General features: G+C 44.2%; 1 protein-coding gene across 1 annotated transcript in view; it reads left to right on the top strand.

Moving 5' to 3' along the window:
• The first annotated feature begins 411 nt into the window (after nucleotides 1-411).
• The window catches only part of cenatac (centrosomal AT-AC splicing factor), a 68,641-nt gene continuing 51,503 nt past the window's right edge, over nucleotides 412-17,549 (top strand). Inside the window, exon 1 of the mRNA XM_059956796.1 lies at nucleotides 412-785. Within this exon, the coding sequence (XP_059812779.1) occupies nucleotides 618-785 (168 nt within the window). The 5' untranslated portion in view covers nucleotides 412-617. The remainder of the gene's footprint in view (nucleotides 786-17,549) is intronic.

Raw genomic sequence — 17,549 nt, 5'->3', positions numbered from 1 at the left:
CGGTGGTCAACCACTGCTTGTTCCTTCTTCCAGTCAATAAAAGCCGATATCTCGCCTTTACGTCTCAGAGAGAGTTATTGATGGTGTATCAGGTACAGAGGAGATGTCAGGGCTAAGTCTTTTACTCAGAGAGTGCTGAGTGCGTAAAAATGGGCTGCCGGATACAATAGGGAATTTTAAGAGACTCCTGGATAGGTGCATGGAATTTAGGAAAATAGGGGACTATGGGTAACCCTAAGTAATTTCTTAAGTAAGTACATGTTCAGCACAGCATTGTGGGCTGAAGGGCCTGTAGGTTTTCTATGTTTCATAACGATCCATCTCGCTTTCGATTATGATAATGCCCCACAAAGGGGAACTGAAGGAAAGGTGTTGTGATCTCAAATCTTTTACTTTCTTTTCTTTCAGGTATTACCTGACGAAAGGTCTCGACCCGAAATGTCGACTGTACTTCGTCCTATAGATGCTGCCTGGCCTGCTGACTCTGGTCCTCCAGTGCAGAGGACGCTGTGGGGCTAAGCTTCTCCCACCCGAGAGGCAAAGATTTTTTGCGTTCTTTTGTTGAGGCATTGACGGAGACGTGAGTATCAGTCTGAGGTCCGGTCTGTGGCTTCCTGATGAAGGGAAAAAAGGCAGCAGCGGTAGCAGTAGCTGAAGAAGGAGAGGTCGAGGGACCGTTTTACTGCGCGGTTTGCAGGCAGACCTCTTTCCGCGGCCGGGGGCACATCTACGGCCTGAAACACCAGGAGAGGCTCGGGGCGCTGCTAGGCCGCTTCCAGCAGAAGGTGAGGATGTACGGAGGTAGGGTCCTGGTTCAGTAAATGTCCAACAATAAATATTTGCAAATGGAAAGTGGGTTACTGGGGTGTGGTGGAAGTGGGATGGAGACAAACAGTTTCTGCTTTAAAATACTTCTGAGGTGTAAACAGCAGAGATTTTGCAGATCCTAGCCAGAGGGTGGTGAATTTGTGGAATTCTTTGCCACAGGCAGCTGTGGAGGCCAATACTTTACATTTGCGGCAGAAGTTGATAGATTCTTGATTGGTCAGGGCATGAAGGGATATAGGGAGAATGCAGGAGATTGGGGCTGAGAGGGAAATTGGATCAGCCTTGATGAAATGGCGGAGCAGACTCAGAGGGCCAAATGGGTTAATTCTTCTATGTCTTATGGTCTTGTGCTGGAAATCTTGAATACACACTCAAAATGGTTTTTCCTTGGGTTTAGATGATTATTTGTGCGTGGGTGGGAGGGGGGAAAGGGGGTTTGTTTTGCAATTTTGAATGTGGTGGAAATCCTATGTTTGCACCGGCATGTGGGGCGAGACTTGCAAGCTGCCTCGCAGCATATCCCTTGGCTGTGAATGTCGTGGTTACTTGAAATGACCAGGAGACGCAGGCGATCCTTCGAGAAGTTTAAACGTTTATTTGCAAACAAAGGCTGAGGCATTCAATGAACTTGTCACTGAAAGCCCACCGAGCTCCGGTGTACAGCATTCTTATAGTAATTTCTTATCTTGATTACATTTCGGTTTTATCAGCATACCCAATCATTCTTTAGTTGCATATCATCCATACATTAACTAATCAATCGCTCTTGACTAACTCTCGATGAGCCACTATTATTTCTTTCCAGTTCACATCTTGGGCCTCATTCCTGGCCACGGTTGTTTCTCAGTCAGCCTCCCTTAACCTCCCTCACATTCCATTGCCTGTTCGTAGCATCCTGTCTGCCACCGTTATCTCTTCATAAGCCATTCTATTCTATAATATATGGAGTACATTTCAGCTAATTAGTGCTGCTGAGGATAAACAGATGTTCTTTAACTGCCATGGTATGTAGCTAAGAGAATACAAGGTATCTAGTAAAACAATACATAGTAAAATGTGTCTAGTAAAATATTACATAGTAATATTCAATACATAAGAGTGATTACATAGTGAGTAAATAGCTAGTACATAGTGATTACATTTCAGGTATATATTTCTCAATATGACCTCAATACTATGCATTTCACTCAGTTTTGATGTATGTGGGATAAGTATCTAAAGCAGAATGGCTGGCCCAGATTGGAGGCGAGAACCAACTTCGCTCGTTCCCGCAATGGTTACTCCTTGGCACTGAGGCTATGAAGACTGCCCAGACTGCTATGCTCCGTTCCCGCTAGTATAATAAACTGATAAGCAAGGGTTTGGGCCTATTCCCGGCTGCTCCAGGGTTCGGACCTAAGGACTCAATTTTGGTTTGAAATGCTGTTGTTCACTTCAACTATTTGTATGATTTGTATATGCAAACACGAGGAAATTTGCAGATGCTGGAAATTCAAGCAACATACACAAAATGCTGGTGTAACGCAGCAGGCCAGGTAGCATCTATAGGAAGAAGTACCGTCGACATTTCGGGCCGAGACACTTCATCAGGACTAACAGAAAGAAGAGATAGTAAGAGATTTGGAAGTGGGAGGGGGAGGGGAGATCCGAAATGATAGAAGACAGGAGGGGTGGAGTGAAGCTAAGAGCTGGAAAGTTGATTGGCAAAAGGGATACGCAGCTGGAGAAGGGAAAGGATCATGGGATGGGAGGCCGAGGGAGAAAGAAAGTGGGAGGGGAGCACCAGAGGGAGATGGAGAACAGAAAAGGAGTGATGGGCAGAGAGAGAGAGAGAAAAAAAAAGGGGGAAATAAATCAGGGATGGGGTAAGAAGATGAGGAGGGGCATTAACTGAAGTTAGAGAAATCAATGTTCATGCCATCAGGTTGGAGGCTACCCAGACGGTATACAAGGTGTTGTTCCTCCAACCTGAGCATGGCCTCATCACAACAGTAGAGGAGGCCATGGATTCACATATCGGAATGGGAATGGGAAGTGAAATTAAAATGAGTAGTCACTGGAAGATCCTGCTTTTTCTGGTAGACAGAATGTAGATGCTCGGTGAAGTGGTCTCCCAATCTGAAGTGGTTCCTCCAACCTGAGTGTGGCTACATCAACACCTTTTGGTATCCATCCAGGATGTTATGTTGCCTCCCTGGTGCAAGGGTCAAGGATGTCTCTGAGCGGCTGCAGGACATTCTGGAATGGGAAGGTGAACAGCCAGTGGTCGTGGTGCACATAGGTACCAACGGTATAGGTAAAAAATGGGATGAGGTCCTACAAGGTAAATTTAGGGAGTTAGGAGATAAACTAAAAAGTAGGACTACAAAGGTAATAATCTCTGGATTACTACCAGTGCCACGTGCTAGTCAGAGTAGAAATAGGAGGATATTTCGGATGAATATGTGGCTTGAAAAATGGTGCAAGGGGGAGGGATTCAAATTTCTGGGGCATTGGAACCAGTTCCGGGGGAGGTAGGACCGGTATAAACAGGACGGTCTGCACCTGGGCTGGACTGGAACCAATGTCCTAGGGGGAGCATTTGCTACTGCTGTTCAGGAGGCTTTAAACTAATGTGGCAGGGGGATGGGAACAAGTGCAGAGAGACAGAGGGGTGTAAAATGAGGGTAGAAGCAAAAAGTAGTAAGGTGAAAAGTAAAAGTGGCAGGCAGGCAAATCCAGGGCAAAAAGCAAAAAGAGCCACTTTTCAACATAATTGTATAAGGGCTAAGAGTGTTGTAAAAACAAGCCTGAAGGCTTTGTGTGTCAATGCGAGGAGCATTTGTAACAAGGTGGATGAATTGAATGTGCAGATAGTTATTAATGAGTATGATATAGTTGGGATCACAGAGAAATGGCTCCAGGGTGACCAAGGATGGGAGCTCAACATCCAGGGATATTCAATGTTCAGGAGGGGTAGACAGAAAAGAAAAGAAGGTGGGGTAGCATTGCTGGTTAGAGAGGAGATTAACGCAATAGAAAGGAAGGACATTAGCCTGGAGGATGTGGAATCAATATGGGTAGAACTGCATAACACTAAGGGGCAGAAAATGCTGGTGGGAGTTGTGTACAGGCCACCTAACAGTAGTAGTGAGGTTGGGGATGCATTAAACAGGAAATTAGAAATGCGTGCAAAAAAGGAACAGTAGTTATAATGGGTGACTTCAATCTACATATCGATTGGGTGAACCAAATTGGTAAGGGTGCTGAGGAAGAGGATTTCTTGGAATGTATGCGGGATGGTTTTCCGAACCAACATGTCGAGAAACAAACTAGAGAGCAGGCCATTCTAGATTGGGTATTGAGCAATGAGGAAGGGTTAGTTAGCAATCTTGTAGGTAAGAGTGACCATAATATGGTGGAATTCTTCACTAAGATGGAGAGTGACATAGTTAATTCAGAAACAAAGGTTCTGAACTTAAAGAAGGGTAACTTTGAAGGTATGAGACGTGAATTAGCTAAGATAGACTGGCAAATGATACTTAAAGGGTTGACGGTGGATATGCAATGGCAAGCATTTAAAGATCGCATGGATGAACTGCAACAATTGTTCACCCCACTTTGGCAAAAGAAGAAACCAGGGAAGGTAGTGCACCCGTGGCTGACAAGGGAAATTAGGGATAGTATCGTCCAAAGAAGAGACATATAAATTAGCAAAAAAAAAGCGGCACACCTGAGGACTGGGAGAAATTCAGAGACCAGCAGAGGAGGACAAAGGGCTTAATTAGGAAAGGGAAAAAAGATTATGAGAGAAAGTTGGCAGGGAACATAAAAACTGACTGTAAAAGCTTTTATAGATACATGAAAAGAAAAAGATGGGTCAAGACAAATGTAGGTCCTTTACAGTCAGAAACAGGTGAATTGATCATAGGGAACAAAGACGTGGCAGACCAATTGGATGACTACTTTGGTTCTGTCTTCACTAAGGAGGACATAAATAATCTTCCGGAAATAGTAAGGGACCGAGGGTCCAGTGAGATGGAGGAACTGAGGGAAATACATGTTAGTAGGGAAGTGGTGTTAGGTAAATTGAAGGGATTAAAGGCAGATAAATCCCCAGGGCCAGATGATCTGCATCCCAGAGTGCTTAAGGAAGTAGCCCAAGAAATAGTGGATGCATTAGTGATAATTTTTCTAAACTGCTTAGATTCTGGATTAGTTCCTTAGAATTGGAGGGTGGCTAATGTAACCCCACTTTTTACAAAAGCAGGGAGAGAGAAACCCGGGGAATTATAGACCGATGAGTCTGACATCGGTGGTGGGGAAAATGCTAGAGTCGGTTATCGAAGATGTGATAACAGCACATTTGGAAAGAGGTGAAATCATTGGACAAAGTCAGCATGGATTTGTGAAAGGAAAACCATGTCTGACGAATCTTATAGAATTTTTTGAAGATGTAACTGGTAGAGTGGATAGGAGAGAGCCAGTGGATGTGGTATATTTAGATTTTCAAAAGGCTTTTGACAAGGTCCCACACAGGAGATTAGTGTGCAAACTTAAAGCACACGGTATTGGGGGTATAGTATTGATGTGGTTAGAGAATTGGTTGGCAGACAGGAAGCAAAGAGTGGGAGTAAACGGGACCTTTTCAGAATGGCAGGCAGTGACTAGTGGGGTACCGCAAGGCTCAGTGCTGGGACCCCAGTTGTTCACAATATATATTAATGATTTAGACGAGGGAATTAAATGCAGCATCTCCAAGTTTGCGGATGACACGAAGCTGGGCGGCGGTGTTAGCTGTGAGGAGGATGCTAAGAAGATGCAGGGTGAATTGGATAGGTTAGGTGAGTGGGCAAATTCATGGCAGATGCAATTTAATGTGGATAAATGTGAGGTTATCCACTTTGGTTGCAAGAACAGGAAAACAGATTATTATCTGAACGGTGGCCGATTAGGAAAAGGGGAGGTGCAACGAGACCTGGGTTTCATTGTACACCAGTCATTGAAGGTGGGCATGCAAGTACAGCAGGCGGTGAAAAAGGCAAATGGTATGTTGGCATTCATAGCAAAAGGATTTGAGTACAGGAGCAGGGAGGTTCTACTGCAGTTGTACAAGGCCTTGGTGAGACTGCACCTAGAGTATTGTGTGAAGTTTTGGTCCCCTAATCTGAGGAAAGACATTCTTGCCGTAGAGGGAGTACAGCGAAGGTTCACCAGATTGATTCCTGGGATGGCAGGACTTTCGTATGAAGAAAGACTGGATCGACTAGGCTTATACTCACTGGAATTTAGAAGATTGAGGGGGGATCTTATAGAAACGTATAAAATTCTAAAGGGATTGGACAGGCTAGATGCAGGAAGATTGTTTCCGATGTTGGGGAAGTGCAGAACGAGGGGTCACAAGTTAAGGATAAAGGGGAAGCCTTTTAAGACCGAGATGAGGAAAAACTTCTTCACACAGGGAGTGGTGAATCTGTGGAATTCTCTGCTACAGGAAACAGTTAAGGCTGGTTCATTGGCTATATTTAAGAGGAAGTTAGATATGGCCCTTGTGGCTAAAGGGATCAAGGGGTATGGAGAGAAAGCAGGTCCAGGCTTCTGAGTTGGATGATCAGCCATGATCATACTGAATGGTGGTGCAGGCTCGAAGGGCTGAATGGCCTACTCCTGCACCTATTTTCTATGTTTCTATGTTTATATACCATCTGAGTAGCCTCCAATCTGATGACATGAACATTGATTTCTCTATCTTCTGTCAATGCCCCTCCTCCCCTTCTTACCCAATCCCTGATTTATTTATCTTTCCCCCCTCCACCAGCATTTTGTGTGTGTTGCTTGAATTTCCAGCATCTGCAGATTTCCTCATGTTTGCTCGATAAAAAGAAGTACAGCTAAAGTTTTGGGCTGAGACCTTTTGTCAGGACTAACTGAAAGGAAAGATAGTAAGAGATTTGAAAGTGGGAGGGGGAGATCCGAAATGATAGAAGACTGGAGGGGGAGGGATGAAGCTAAGAGCTGGAAAGTTGATTGGCAAAGGGATACGCAGCTGGGGAAGGGAGAGGATCATGGGACGGGAGGCCTAGGGAAAAAGAAAGGGGGAGGGGAGCACCAGAGGGAGATGGAGAACAGGCAAGGAGTGACTGTGAGAGGGACAGAGAGAGAGAGAGAGAGAAGAAAAAGGGAAAAAAATAATAAATATGTCAGGGATGAGGTAAAAAGGGGAGGGCAGCATTAACGGAAGTTAGCAAAATCAATGTTCATGCCATCAGGTTGGAGGCTACCCAGCCGGTATATAAAGTGTTGTTCCTCCAACCGGAGTGTGGCCTCATCTTGACAGTAGAGGAGGCCATGGATAGACATATGGGAATGGGACGTGGAATTAAAATGGCCCCTGGGAGATCCTGCTTTCTCTGGTGGATAGAGTTTAGGTGTTCAGCGAAACGGTCTCCGAGTCTGCGTCGGGTCTCACCAATATATAAAAGGCTGCACCAGGAGCACCGGATGCAGTATACCACACCTGCCGACTCACAGGTGAAGTGTCACCTCACCTGGAAGGACTGTTTGGGACCCTGAACGGTGGTGAGGGAGGAAGTGTAAGGGCAGGTGTAGCACTTGTTCCGCTTGCAAGGATAAGTGTGGGAGGGAGATAGGTGAGCAGGGATGGGGGGGGGGGAAATGAATGGACAAGGGAGTCATGTCGGGAGCGATCCCTGCAGAAAGCAGAAAAAGGGCGGGAGGGAAAGGTGTGTTTGGTGGTGGGATCCTGTTGGAGGTGGCGGAAGTTATGGAGAATTATATGTTGGACCCGGAGGCTGGTGGGGTGGTAGGTGAGGACAAGGGGAATCCTATCCCTAGTGGGGTGGCGGGAGGATGGGGTGAGAGCAGATGTGCTTGAAATGGGAGATATGCGTTTGAGAGCAGAGTTAGTGATGGAGGAAGAGGAGCCCCTTTCTTTAAAAAAGGAAGACATCTCCTTCATCCTGGAATGAAAAGCCTCATCGTGAGAGCAGATATGGTGGAGACATAGGAATTGTGAGAAGGGGATAGCATTTTTGCAAGAGACAGGGTGGGAAGAGGAATAGTCCAGGTAGCTTTGTGAGTCTGTAGGCTTATAGTAGATATCAGTAGATGAGCCATCTCCAGAATGGAGACGGAAAGATCAAGAAAGGGGAGGGAGGTGTCGGAATGGACCAAGTAAATTTGAGGGCAGGGTGAAAGTTGGAGGCAAAGTTAATGAAGTCGACGAGCTCAGCATGCGTGTCGGAGGCAGCGCCAATGCAGTCGTCGATGCAGCAAAGGAAAAGTGGGAGACAGATACCCATATAGGCTTGGAACATGGACTGTTTCACAAAGCCAACAAAAAGGCAGGCATTGCTAGGATCCATACGGGTGCCCATGGCTACACCTTTGGTTTGGAGGAAGTGGGAGGAGCCAAAGGAGAAATTATTGAGAGTAAGAACTAATTACGCTAGACGGTGGAGAGTGGTAGTAGAGGGGAACTTGTTAGTCTGGAATCCAAAAAGAAATGGAGAGCTTTGATCCCTTCCTGGTGGGGGATGGTATATAGGGACTGGACATCCATGGAGAAAATAAGGCGGTGGGTGCCAGGGAACTTAAAATTGAAACAATTCGAAGCGTGCGAAGTGTCACAAACATTGGTGGGAAGGGATTGAAGAAGGGGGATAAAACAATGTCAAGGTATGCAGAAATGAGTTTGGTGGGGCAGGAGCAAGCTGGGTCTACCTGGACAGGCAGGTTTGTGGATCTTGGGTAAGAGGTAGAAACAGCAAGTGTGGGGTGGGGGGACTATGAGGTTGGTGGCAGTGGATGGGAGATCCCCAGAGCTGATAAGGCTGGTGATGGTGTGGGAGACAGTGGCCTGGTTTTCCTTAGTAGGGTCGTGATCGAGGGGTAAATAAGAGGAGGTATCAGCGAGTTGTCACTGTGTTGCATCTATAGGAAGAAGTACAGTTGACGTTTTGGGTCAAGACCCTTCATCGGGACTAACGGAAAAAAGAAATAGGAGATTTGAAAGTGGGAGGGGGAGATCTGAAATGATAGGAGAAGACAGGAGGGGGAGGGATGAAGCTAAGAGCTGGGAAATTGATTGGCAAAAGGAATACAAGGCTGGAGAAGGGGGAATATCATGGGACGGAAGTATGATTTGTATTTTTTCTTTCTCTTGCGTGTGGAGTGTTGGGTCTTATTTTTATTCCTTTTTTCCTTTAATCGGGTTCTTCCGGGTTTCTTGGTTTGTGGCTCCCTGTGAGCAAGCAAATCTCAAGGTTGTATAATTTATACATTCTTTGATATTAAATGTACTTGACCCTTGAATGCTGAAGGATTTCAGCAGGTCAGGAGAGGGAAACCACATGTCCATGAGCCAGTAATCATAGGAGGATCAGACGTGGAGTCAGTAACTTTAAATTCCTGGGTGTCACAATCTCAGAGGACCTGTCCTGGACCTTTCATATAAATATATTTGCGAAGAAAGCACGACAGAGCCTCTACTTCCTCAGGATCTGTAGAAGTTTGGCATGTAATCAAAAACCTTGGCAAACTTCTATAGAACGTTTGTGGTAGAAAGTGTGCTGACTGGCTGCATTACGGCCTTGTATGGGGAACACCGATGCCTTTGAGTGGAAAATCCGACTAAAGGTAATGGATTGAGCCCAGTACATCACAAGTAAAATCCTCCCAACCATTGAGCACATCTACATGAAATGTTGTCGTAGAAAAGCAGCATCCATCATCAAAGATCCTCACCACCCAGGCCATGCTCTTTTCTCTCTGCTGCCATCAGGTAGAAAGTAGTCGTGCCTCAAAACTCACACCACCAGGTTCAAGAGCAGTTACTACCCCTCAACCATTAGGCTCTTGAGATAAATACACTCATTCTATTTCTGGTGTTCCCACAACCGATGGTTTCACTTTAAGGACTTTTTAAACTTGTTATTTTATGCTCATTATTTATATTTGTATTTGTACTATTTGTTGTTCATTGATCCTGTTTACAGTTACTGTTCTGTAGATTTGCTAAGTATGCTCAATGTTTTATGTGTTGACATGTATGTACTCAGATAATACAGCTTACTCTGAACTTTGAGGTCAGGTAACGTCTATGGAGCGGAATAAACAGTCAACATTTCAGGCCATTGACTGTTTGTTCCCTTCTGTAGACACTGTCTGACTTGTGGTGTTCCTCCAGCATTTTGTATGTGTTGCACTGTTCTGTGTTGTATAAAGTTACTGCTTTTTAAGAAAATCCTTAAAACGTGAATGCAATAGGTACAATTAGGCGCAGGCCCTTCAGCTCACCACATCTGCACTGACCGTGATACCAGTTTAAACAAATCCCCTCTTCCTGCTAGTGAACCATATCTCTCCATTCCTGCCTATGTGTTGTAATACCTGTCAAACTTTACTATTGTATCTGCCACCACCATCCTCCTCCAGCAGTGTGCTTCAAGCACCTACCACTTTCCATGAAAAATAAGTGTTATGCTGCAGATCTCCTTTAAACTTTTCCAGTCTCACCTTAAAGCTATGCCCTCTAATACTTATCATTTCCACCATGCAGAAAAAGATTCTATTTACCCCAAACATGCCGCTCATCGTTTTATATACCTCAGCCTTTGATGCTCCAGAGCAAGTAATTCAAGTACAGTGTTATACTTTGCACTTTGCTTGGAGGATGTTGGTTTGACCCTGAGCCAACCATGGGCTTGATCTGTGCCTAGGGGACAGTAGGATGGAGGTGTTGTGGTCTTTACAAGCATGAATGACTAGAAGAGCTGCTGCCTCACAGTTCCTGCGACCTGAACTTGTGATGGGTTTGAGAAAGAAGCATAAATGTGGACAGAACAAATAATGTAATTGGGGACAACATAAGTGAGATCTAAGAACTCCCAAAGTTGATGGTTTAATGTGAAGACTGTATTTGTGGGCAGCACTGTAAGTATTGTGATATTTAAATGAGTTTTTAAAAAAATATTCCATTCTTGAGCTAAGGCAAAGGTCTCATCACATCTCATAAGTTTAACCATTTCAGCATGATGTGATTCTCTGTAAAAGACAGAGGGTGTGAGATCTGTGGCTGGATGTTACAGGTGCAGTTAATTATAGGTGTGGATTAACCTATCACCGCACATTTGGACTGGGGGGGAGGGGTGTGTGTGTCTTTTGATCATTACATGATCAACAAAGCCATCATTACAGCACAGCTCTTGTACAGAGACAGTAACCGAGTGCAGCACTGAGTTATCAGTGGGTAAAAACAGTGTACTACAGTAATTATAACAATGATAAGTACAACTATTAGGCCATAATGCAATACCTTGCCCCACGTTTTACTGAACAGGCCTTCGAACGACCACCATTTAGACCCCTCGGTGAACCTGTGTAAGTCCTGCCATACTTAATATTGTCGATCTCCTTGAGCATGTGCTCAGAGAGGGATGTAATGTTAGTAGACTTATCAGGGATATAGGTGCAGCATTCTGTGCCTGTAATAGCACATGTTCGCCAGAAAGAATGACAATCCAAATCAAAAAACACAAAATGCTGGCAGAACTCAGCAGGCCAGACAGCATCTATGGGAGGAGGTACTGACGACGTTTCAGGGCGAAACCCTTCATCAGGAGTGAAGTAACATGGGACGGTCGAGGGGGGGATAAGTGGGGGGAGGGTTGAAGTAGAGAGCTGGGAAGTAATGGGCTGGGGGAAGGTGGAGAATTATGGGAAATAAAAGAGAAAGAAAGGTAGGGCTGGGGGCATATTGTAGTGAGGGGGGAAAGAGAGAGAAAGAGAACCAGACTAAAATTATAGATAGGGATGGGGTAAGGGGGGGGGGGGGCAGGGGTATCAACGGAGGTCAACTCACAGACCTCTAGCATCTGTAGATTCACTCATGTTATAATCTTCAAATCAGTGAATTCAAATGAATCAAGGGCAGTGGAAGTGGTGTTTTTTCATGCCGTGTGGTTGGGGTATGGAGGCTGCCATTTTGTGAAGACACTCTTCTTCATTTTGTGAGCTTGTCATGCTGGGCTTGAGGGCTTGATTAGTGTTTTAAAGAAGGCACAAAGACTCTTCAGGTAATCTTCAGGAATGTAAAAGGAATCTTTAGAAAGAGATTAGAAAAGCTAAAAGAAGATACGAGGTTGGTTTGGCAAAAAAGGTGAAAGTAAATCCGAAAGGTTTCTACAGTTATATTAAAAGCAAGAGGATAGTGAGGGATAAAATTGGCCTCTTAGAGAATCAGAGTGGTCAGCTATGTGTGGAGCCGAGGGAGATGGGAGAGATTTTGAACGATTTCTTCTCTTCGGTATTCACTAAGGAGAAGGATATTGAATTGTCTAAGGTGTGGGAAACAAGTAAGGAAGTTATGGAACCTATGACAATTAAAGAGGTGGAAGTACTGGCGCTTTTAAGAAATTTAAAAGTGGATAAATCTCCGGGTCCTGACAGGATATTCCCCAGGACCTTGAGGGAAGTTTGTGTAGAAATAGCAGGAGCTCTGATGGAGATCTTTAAGATGTCATTTGAAACGGGGATTGTGCCGGAGGATTGGCGTATTGCTCATGTGGTTCCATTGTTTAAAAAGGGTTCTAGAAGTAAGTCTAGCAATTATAGACCTGTCAGTTTGACATCAGTGGTGGGTAAATTAATGGAAAGTATTCTTAGAGATAGTATTAATAATTATCTGGATAGATGGGATCTGATTAGGAGTAGCCAGCATGGATTTATGAGTGGAAGGTCATGTTTGACAAACCTTATTGAATTTTTTGAAGAAGTTACGAGGAATGTTGACGAGGGTAAGGCAGTGGATGTAGTCTATATGGACTTCAGCAAAGCCTTTGACAAAGTTCCACATGGAAGGTTAGTTAAGAAGGTTCAGTCGTTAGGTATTAATGCTGGAGTAATAAAATGGATTCAACAGTGGCTAGATGGGAGATGCCAGAGAGTAGTGGTGGATAATTGTTTATCGGGATGGAGGCCGATGACTATCGGGGTGTTGGTTACCTGTTGGTTACCTCCCTGGATAACCACAAGTAGGCTTTATACCCACAAACCCAATAGGTGCCATTCAAGGGCTGAGTGAGAAGCCCGCAATTAACAATATAATTAGAGACGCTGCAAATGCTGTTCCCCAGGTATGTTGTAGTTGTAGCAAAGGGTCAAGAAAGTATTATGGGCAAAATAAGACAGGGGATGTTTTGGCCACGGCACTTGGGGAACTACTCCCTGTGTGGACCTTGGGGAAAAAGATGGTTCTAACCTGTGGGGAGCTGCCACATCTTTGGTGGCCACTGCTCCCGCCCTTGTGTATGACTCTAGTTGACTGGAAGCCCACAAAAAGAAGGCAAAAGACAACAGCCCAATACATGGTGAAGTCCGTAATAGGCTCTTTAGTCCGTAATTTTTTTTTAACAGTCAGTATGATGTTTCCATCGCGATTGTCCTTCTAACTTGACTGTTCTGGGCATGGTGAGCAGTACTTGGAATGGTCCCTTCCATCGTTGTTCTAATTTGCCACAGCTCCAGTGCTTAATTAGTATGTAGTCCCTGGGTTCGATGCTGGAGTAGCCGCCTTCTCTTGTCGTATCGTCTTCCTCTTTGTGTGCCTGATGCACCTGTGAATGTAAGGCTTGGAGAATCCTAGTTAGGTAGCCCATTTATATCAACAGTGGGAAGTTGCGCGGAACCCCATGGAGTCCTTAGGGACTTTCCGCAGATGATTTCAGCTGGTGACAATCTCGTTTTTTTTCTGGGAGGGGGTGACCCTCATATGGAATAATGATGGGGCAATACCTTTAACCAATTGAGCTCCGTTTCCTCCGTAAGTTTGCCAATTTAGTTTTTAACATACCATTTGCCCTCTCCACTCTACCTGCAGCCTGGAGACAGTGAGAGTAATGGAATTGTTGTTTGATGGATAAGACATTGCAGATTTCTTCACTTACCTTGGCGACAAAGTGGGGACCATTATCTGAGCTCAGTATTTCTGGTAACCCATACTGGGGGATTACTTCTCGCAACAGTATTTTAGCTGCTGTCAGGGTTGTATTATTCATGGCAGTGATTGCTTCGATCCCTCTACTAAATACATCTATGATCACTAGAAACATAGAAAACTTACAGCACAATACAGGCCCTTTGGCCCACAAAGTTGTGCTGAAAATGTCCCTACCTCAGAAATTACTAGGCTTCCCTATAGCCCTCTATTTTACTAAGCTCCATGTACCAATCTAAAAACCTCTTAAGAGACCCTATTGTATCCGCCTCCACCACTGTTGCCAGCAGCCCATTCCACTCACTCACCACTTTGAGTAAAAACTTACCCCTGACATCTCCTCTGTACTGACTAGCCAGCACCTTAAACCTGTGTCCTCTTGTGGCAACCATTTCAGCCCTGGGAAAAAGCCTCTGACTATCCACACGATCAATGCCTCTCATTGGGTCACCTCTCATCCTCCTCCTCTCCAAGGAGAAAAGGCCGAGTTCACTCAACCTATTCTCATAAGGCATGCTCCCCAATCCAGGCAACATCCTCATAAATCTCCTCTGCACTCTTTCACATCCTTTCTGTAGTGAAGTGACCAGAACTGAGCACAGTACTCCAAGTGGGATCTGACTAGGGTCCTATATAGCTGCAACATTACCTCTTGGTTCCTAAACACAATTCCACGATTGATGAAGGCCAATACACCATGTGCCGCCTTAACCAGAGTCAACCTGCGCAGCTGCTTTGAGTGTCCTATGGACTCGGACCCCAAGATTCCTCTGATCCTCCACACTACCAAGAGTCTTACCATTAATACTATATTCTGCCATCATATTTGACTTACCAATAAGAACCACCTCACACTTATCTGGGTTGACTCCACCTGCCACTTATTAGTCCAGTTTTGCATCCTATCAATGTCCCACTGTAACCTCTGACAGCCCTCCATACTATCCACAACACCCCTAACGTTTGTGTCATTAGCAAACTTACTAATTCATTATAAAAATCACAAAGAGTAAGAGTCCCAGATCCCTGAGGCACACCACTGGTCACCGACCTCCATGCAGAATATGACCCATCTACAACCACTCTTTGCCTTCTGTGGACAAGCCAGTTCTGGATCCACAAAGCAATGTCCCCTTGGATCCCATGCCTCCTTACTTTCTCAATAAGCCTTGCATGGGGTACCTTATCAAATGCCTTGCTAAAATCCATATACACTACATCTACTGCTGTTCCTTCATCAATATGTTTAGTCACATCCTCAAAAAATTCAATCAGGCTCATAAGGCACGAGCTGCTCTTTACAAAGCCATGCTGACTACTCTCAATCATATTATACCTCTCCAAATGTTCATAAATCCTGTCTCTCAGGATATTTGCCATCAACTTACCAATCACTGAAGTTAGACTCACTGGTCTATAATTTCCTGTGCTGACTCTACTCCCTTTCTTGAATATGGGAGCAACATATGCAACCCTGCAATCCTCTGGAACTTTTGCATTGATGATGCAAAGATCATTGCCAGAAGCTCAGCAATCTTTTCCCTTGCTTCCCACAGTAGCCTGGGGTATATCTTGTCTGGTCCTGATGACTTAATCCAACTTGATGCTTTCCAAAAGCTCCAGCACATCCTCTTTCTTAATGTCCATATGCTCAAGCTTTTCAGTCCGCTGTCAGTCATCCCTATAATTGCCAAGGTCCTTTTCTATCGTGAATACTGAAGCAAAGTATTCATTAAGTATCTCTGCTATCTCCTCCGGTTCCATACACACTTTTCCACTGTCACACTTGATTGGTTCTGTTCTTTCACGTCTTATCCTGTTGCTCTTCACGTATTTGTAGCATGCCTTGGTCTTCCTGCTTGCTAAGGCCTTCTCATAGCCCTTTTAGGCTCTCCTAATTTCATTCTTAAGCTCCTTCCTGCTAGCCTCATAATTTTCTGGATCTCTATGATTACCTAATTTTTTGAACCTTTCATTTCTTCTTGACTAGATTTTCAACAGCCTTTGTACACCACTGTTCCTGTACCCCTCCATTCTTTCCCTGTCTCATTGAAACATACCTGTGCAGAACGTCACACAAATATCCCCTGAACATTTACCACATTTCTTCTGTACATTTCCAAGAACATTTGTTTCTAATTTATGCTTCCAAGTTCCTGTCTGATAGCCTCATATTTCCCCTTACTCCAATTAAACATTTCCCTATAGTAAAGGATATAGAATTGTGATCACTATCTCCAAAATGCTCTTCCACTGAGAGATCTGACACCTGACCAGGATCATTTCCCAATGTCAGATCAAGTACAGCCTCTCCTCTTGTAGGCTTACCTACGTATTGTGTCAGGAAAACTTCCTGAACACTCCTAACAAACTCCACCCTATCTAAACCCCCTCACTCTAGGAAGATGCCAATCAATATTTGGGAAATTAAAATCTCCCACCACAACAATCCTGTTATTATTGTAAATTTCCAGAATCTGTCTGCCTATCTGCTCCTTAATGTCCCTGTTACCATTGGGTGGTCTATTAAAAAAACACTCAGTAGAGTTTTTGACCTCTTCCTGTTCCTAGCTTCCACCCACGGAGACTCCGTAGGCAATCCCTCCATGACTTCCTCCTTTTCTGCAGCCGTGACACTATCTCTAATCAGCAGTGCCACACCCCCTCCTCGTTTGCCTCCATTCCCTGTCCTTTCTGAAGCATCTAAAGCCTGGCACTCCCCTGCCCTGATCCATCCAAGTCTCTCTAATGGCCACAACATCATACTCCAAGTACTGATCCATGCCCTAAGCTCAACTGTTTTTTTTTAAATGATGCATTTGCAGAATCTCTCGTGTTCATGATGTATTTCACTATGTTTTGATGTTTTTGTGACAAGAAAAGTTGATGTTAAAAAAGAAAATAAGTGAGTTTGTTTTATAACTTACAATTTGAAATTTCTTTTCATTTTAGTTGAAGTTTTTAACGATTAATTACGTTTCTTCAAAAAGTTCCATTTGCATAATTTTACTTTTATTTTGTAAGAAGCAGGGAAGAAACATCCCAAAATTTTATTCTAATAGCATTCATGTGCCTTCAGACTTCATTTGAATGAATGCAGGCGAAGCTGAAACATGGTTTTCATTGCTGTTCACTCCTGATATTCTCTTGAGTCTGATCCAGGGAACATAATATATTCTTGTGTTTAATGCAGTGTGGGTCAGTAGGTGGCTAGGTTTACATTGAATTATTTTGGTTGTTTGCACTTCATACTTAAGATCCCAAATAATTTCATGGGCCGTCTATGAGGTGCCCAATGTCTGACTAACGAGAAATTCCACACTCTCAAGAATAGAATAAAAATTGTAAACCAAATTGTGAAGTAAACTGTATTTCCCTCACAAAAGCCTATCAATCTCAATTTTAAAATTATCCCAACCTCAACACTTGGTTTTAGAGGGAGGGAGTTTTTATCACCCCCCCCCCCCCCCGTCTCTTGTTTTCTCCCCCCCGTCTCTTGTTTTCTCCCCCCCGTCTCTTGTTTTCTCCCCCCCCCACCGTCTCCCTTTGTAGTTATAAAGCACAGACTGTGTTAGTTCCTGACGCAAATTATGCTTTTCACTATATGTTTCGAGGCACGTATGACAAAGCTCATCTTTATCTCTCTTTCATCTAATCTTTTGATACACCTCACCCTTTTCACTTGTATAAATATTGCTTTCATAGCAAGTTTGTCAAACTCTGTCAG

This window comes from Hypanus sabinus, chromosome X2 (genome assembly GCF_030144855.1).
Source record: "Hypanus sabinus isolate sHypSab1 chromosome X2, sHypSab1.hap1, whole genome shotgun sequence".
Lineage (NCBI taxonomy): Eukaryota > Metazoa > Chordata > Chondrichthyes > Myliobatiformes > Dasyatidae > Hypanus > Hypanus sabinus.
The sequence above is the reverse complement of the archived record's forward strand: the minus strand, read 5'-3'. Positions and strand labels throughout refer to the sequence as shown.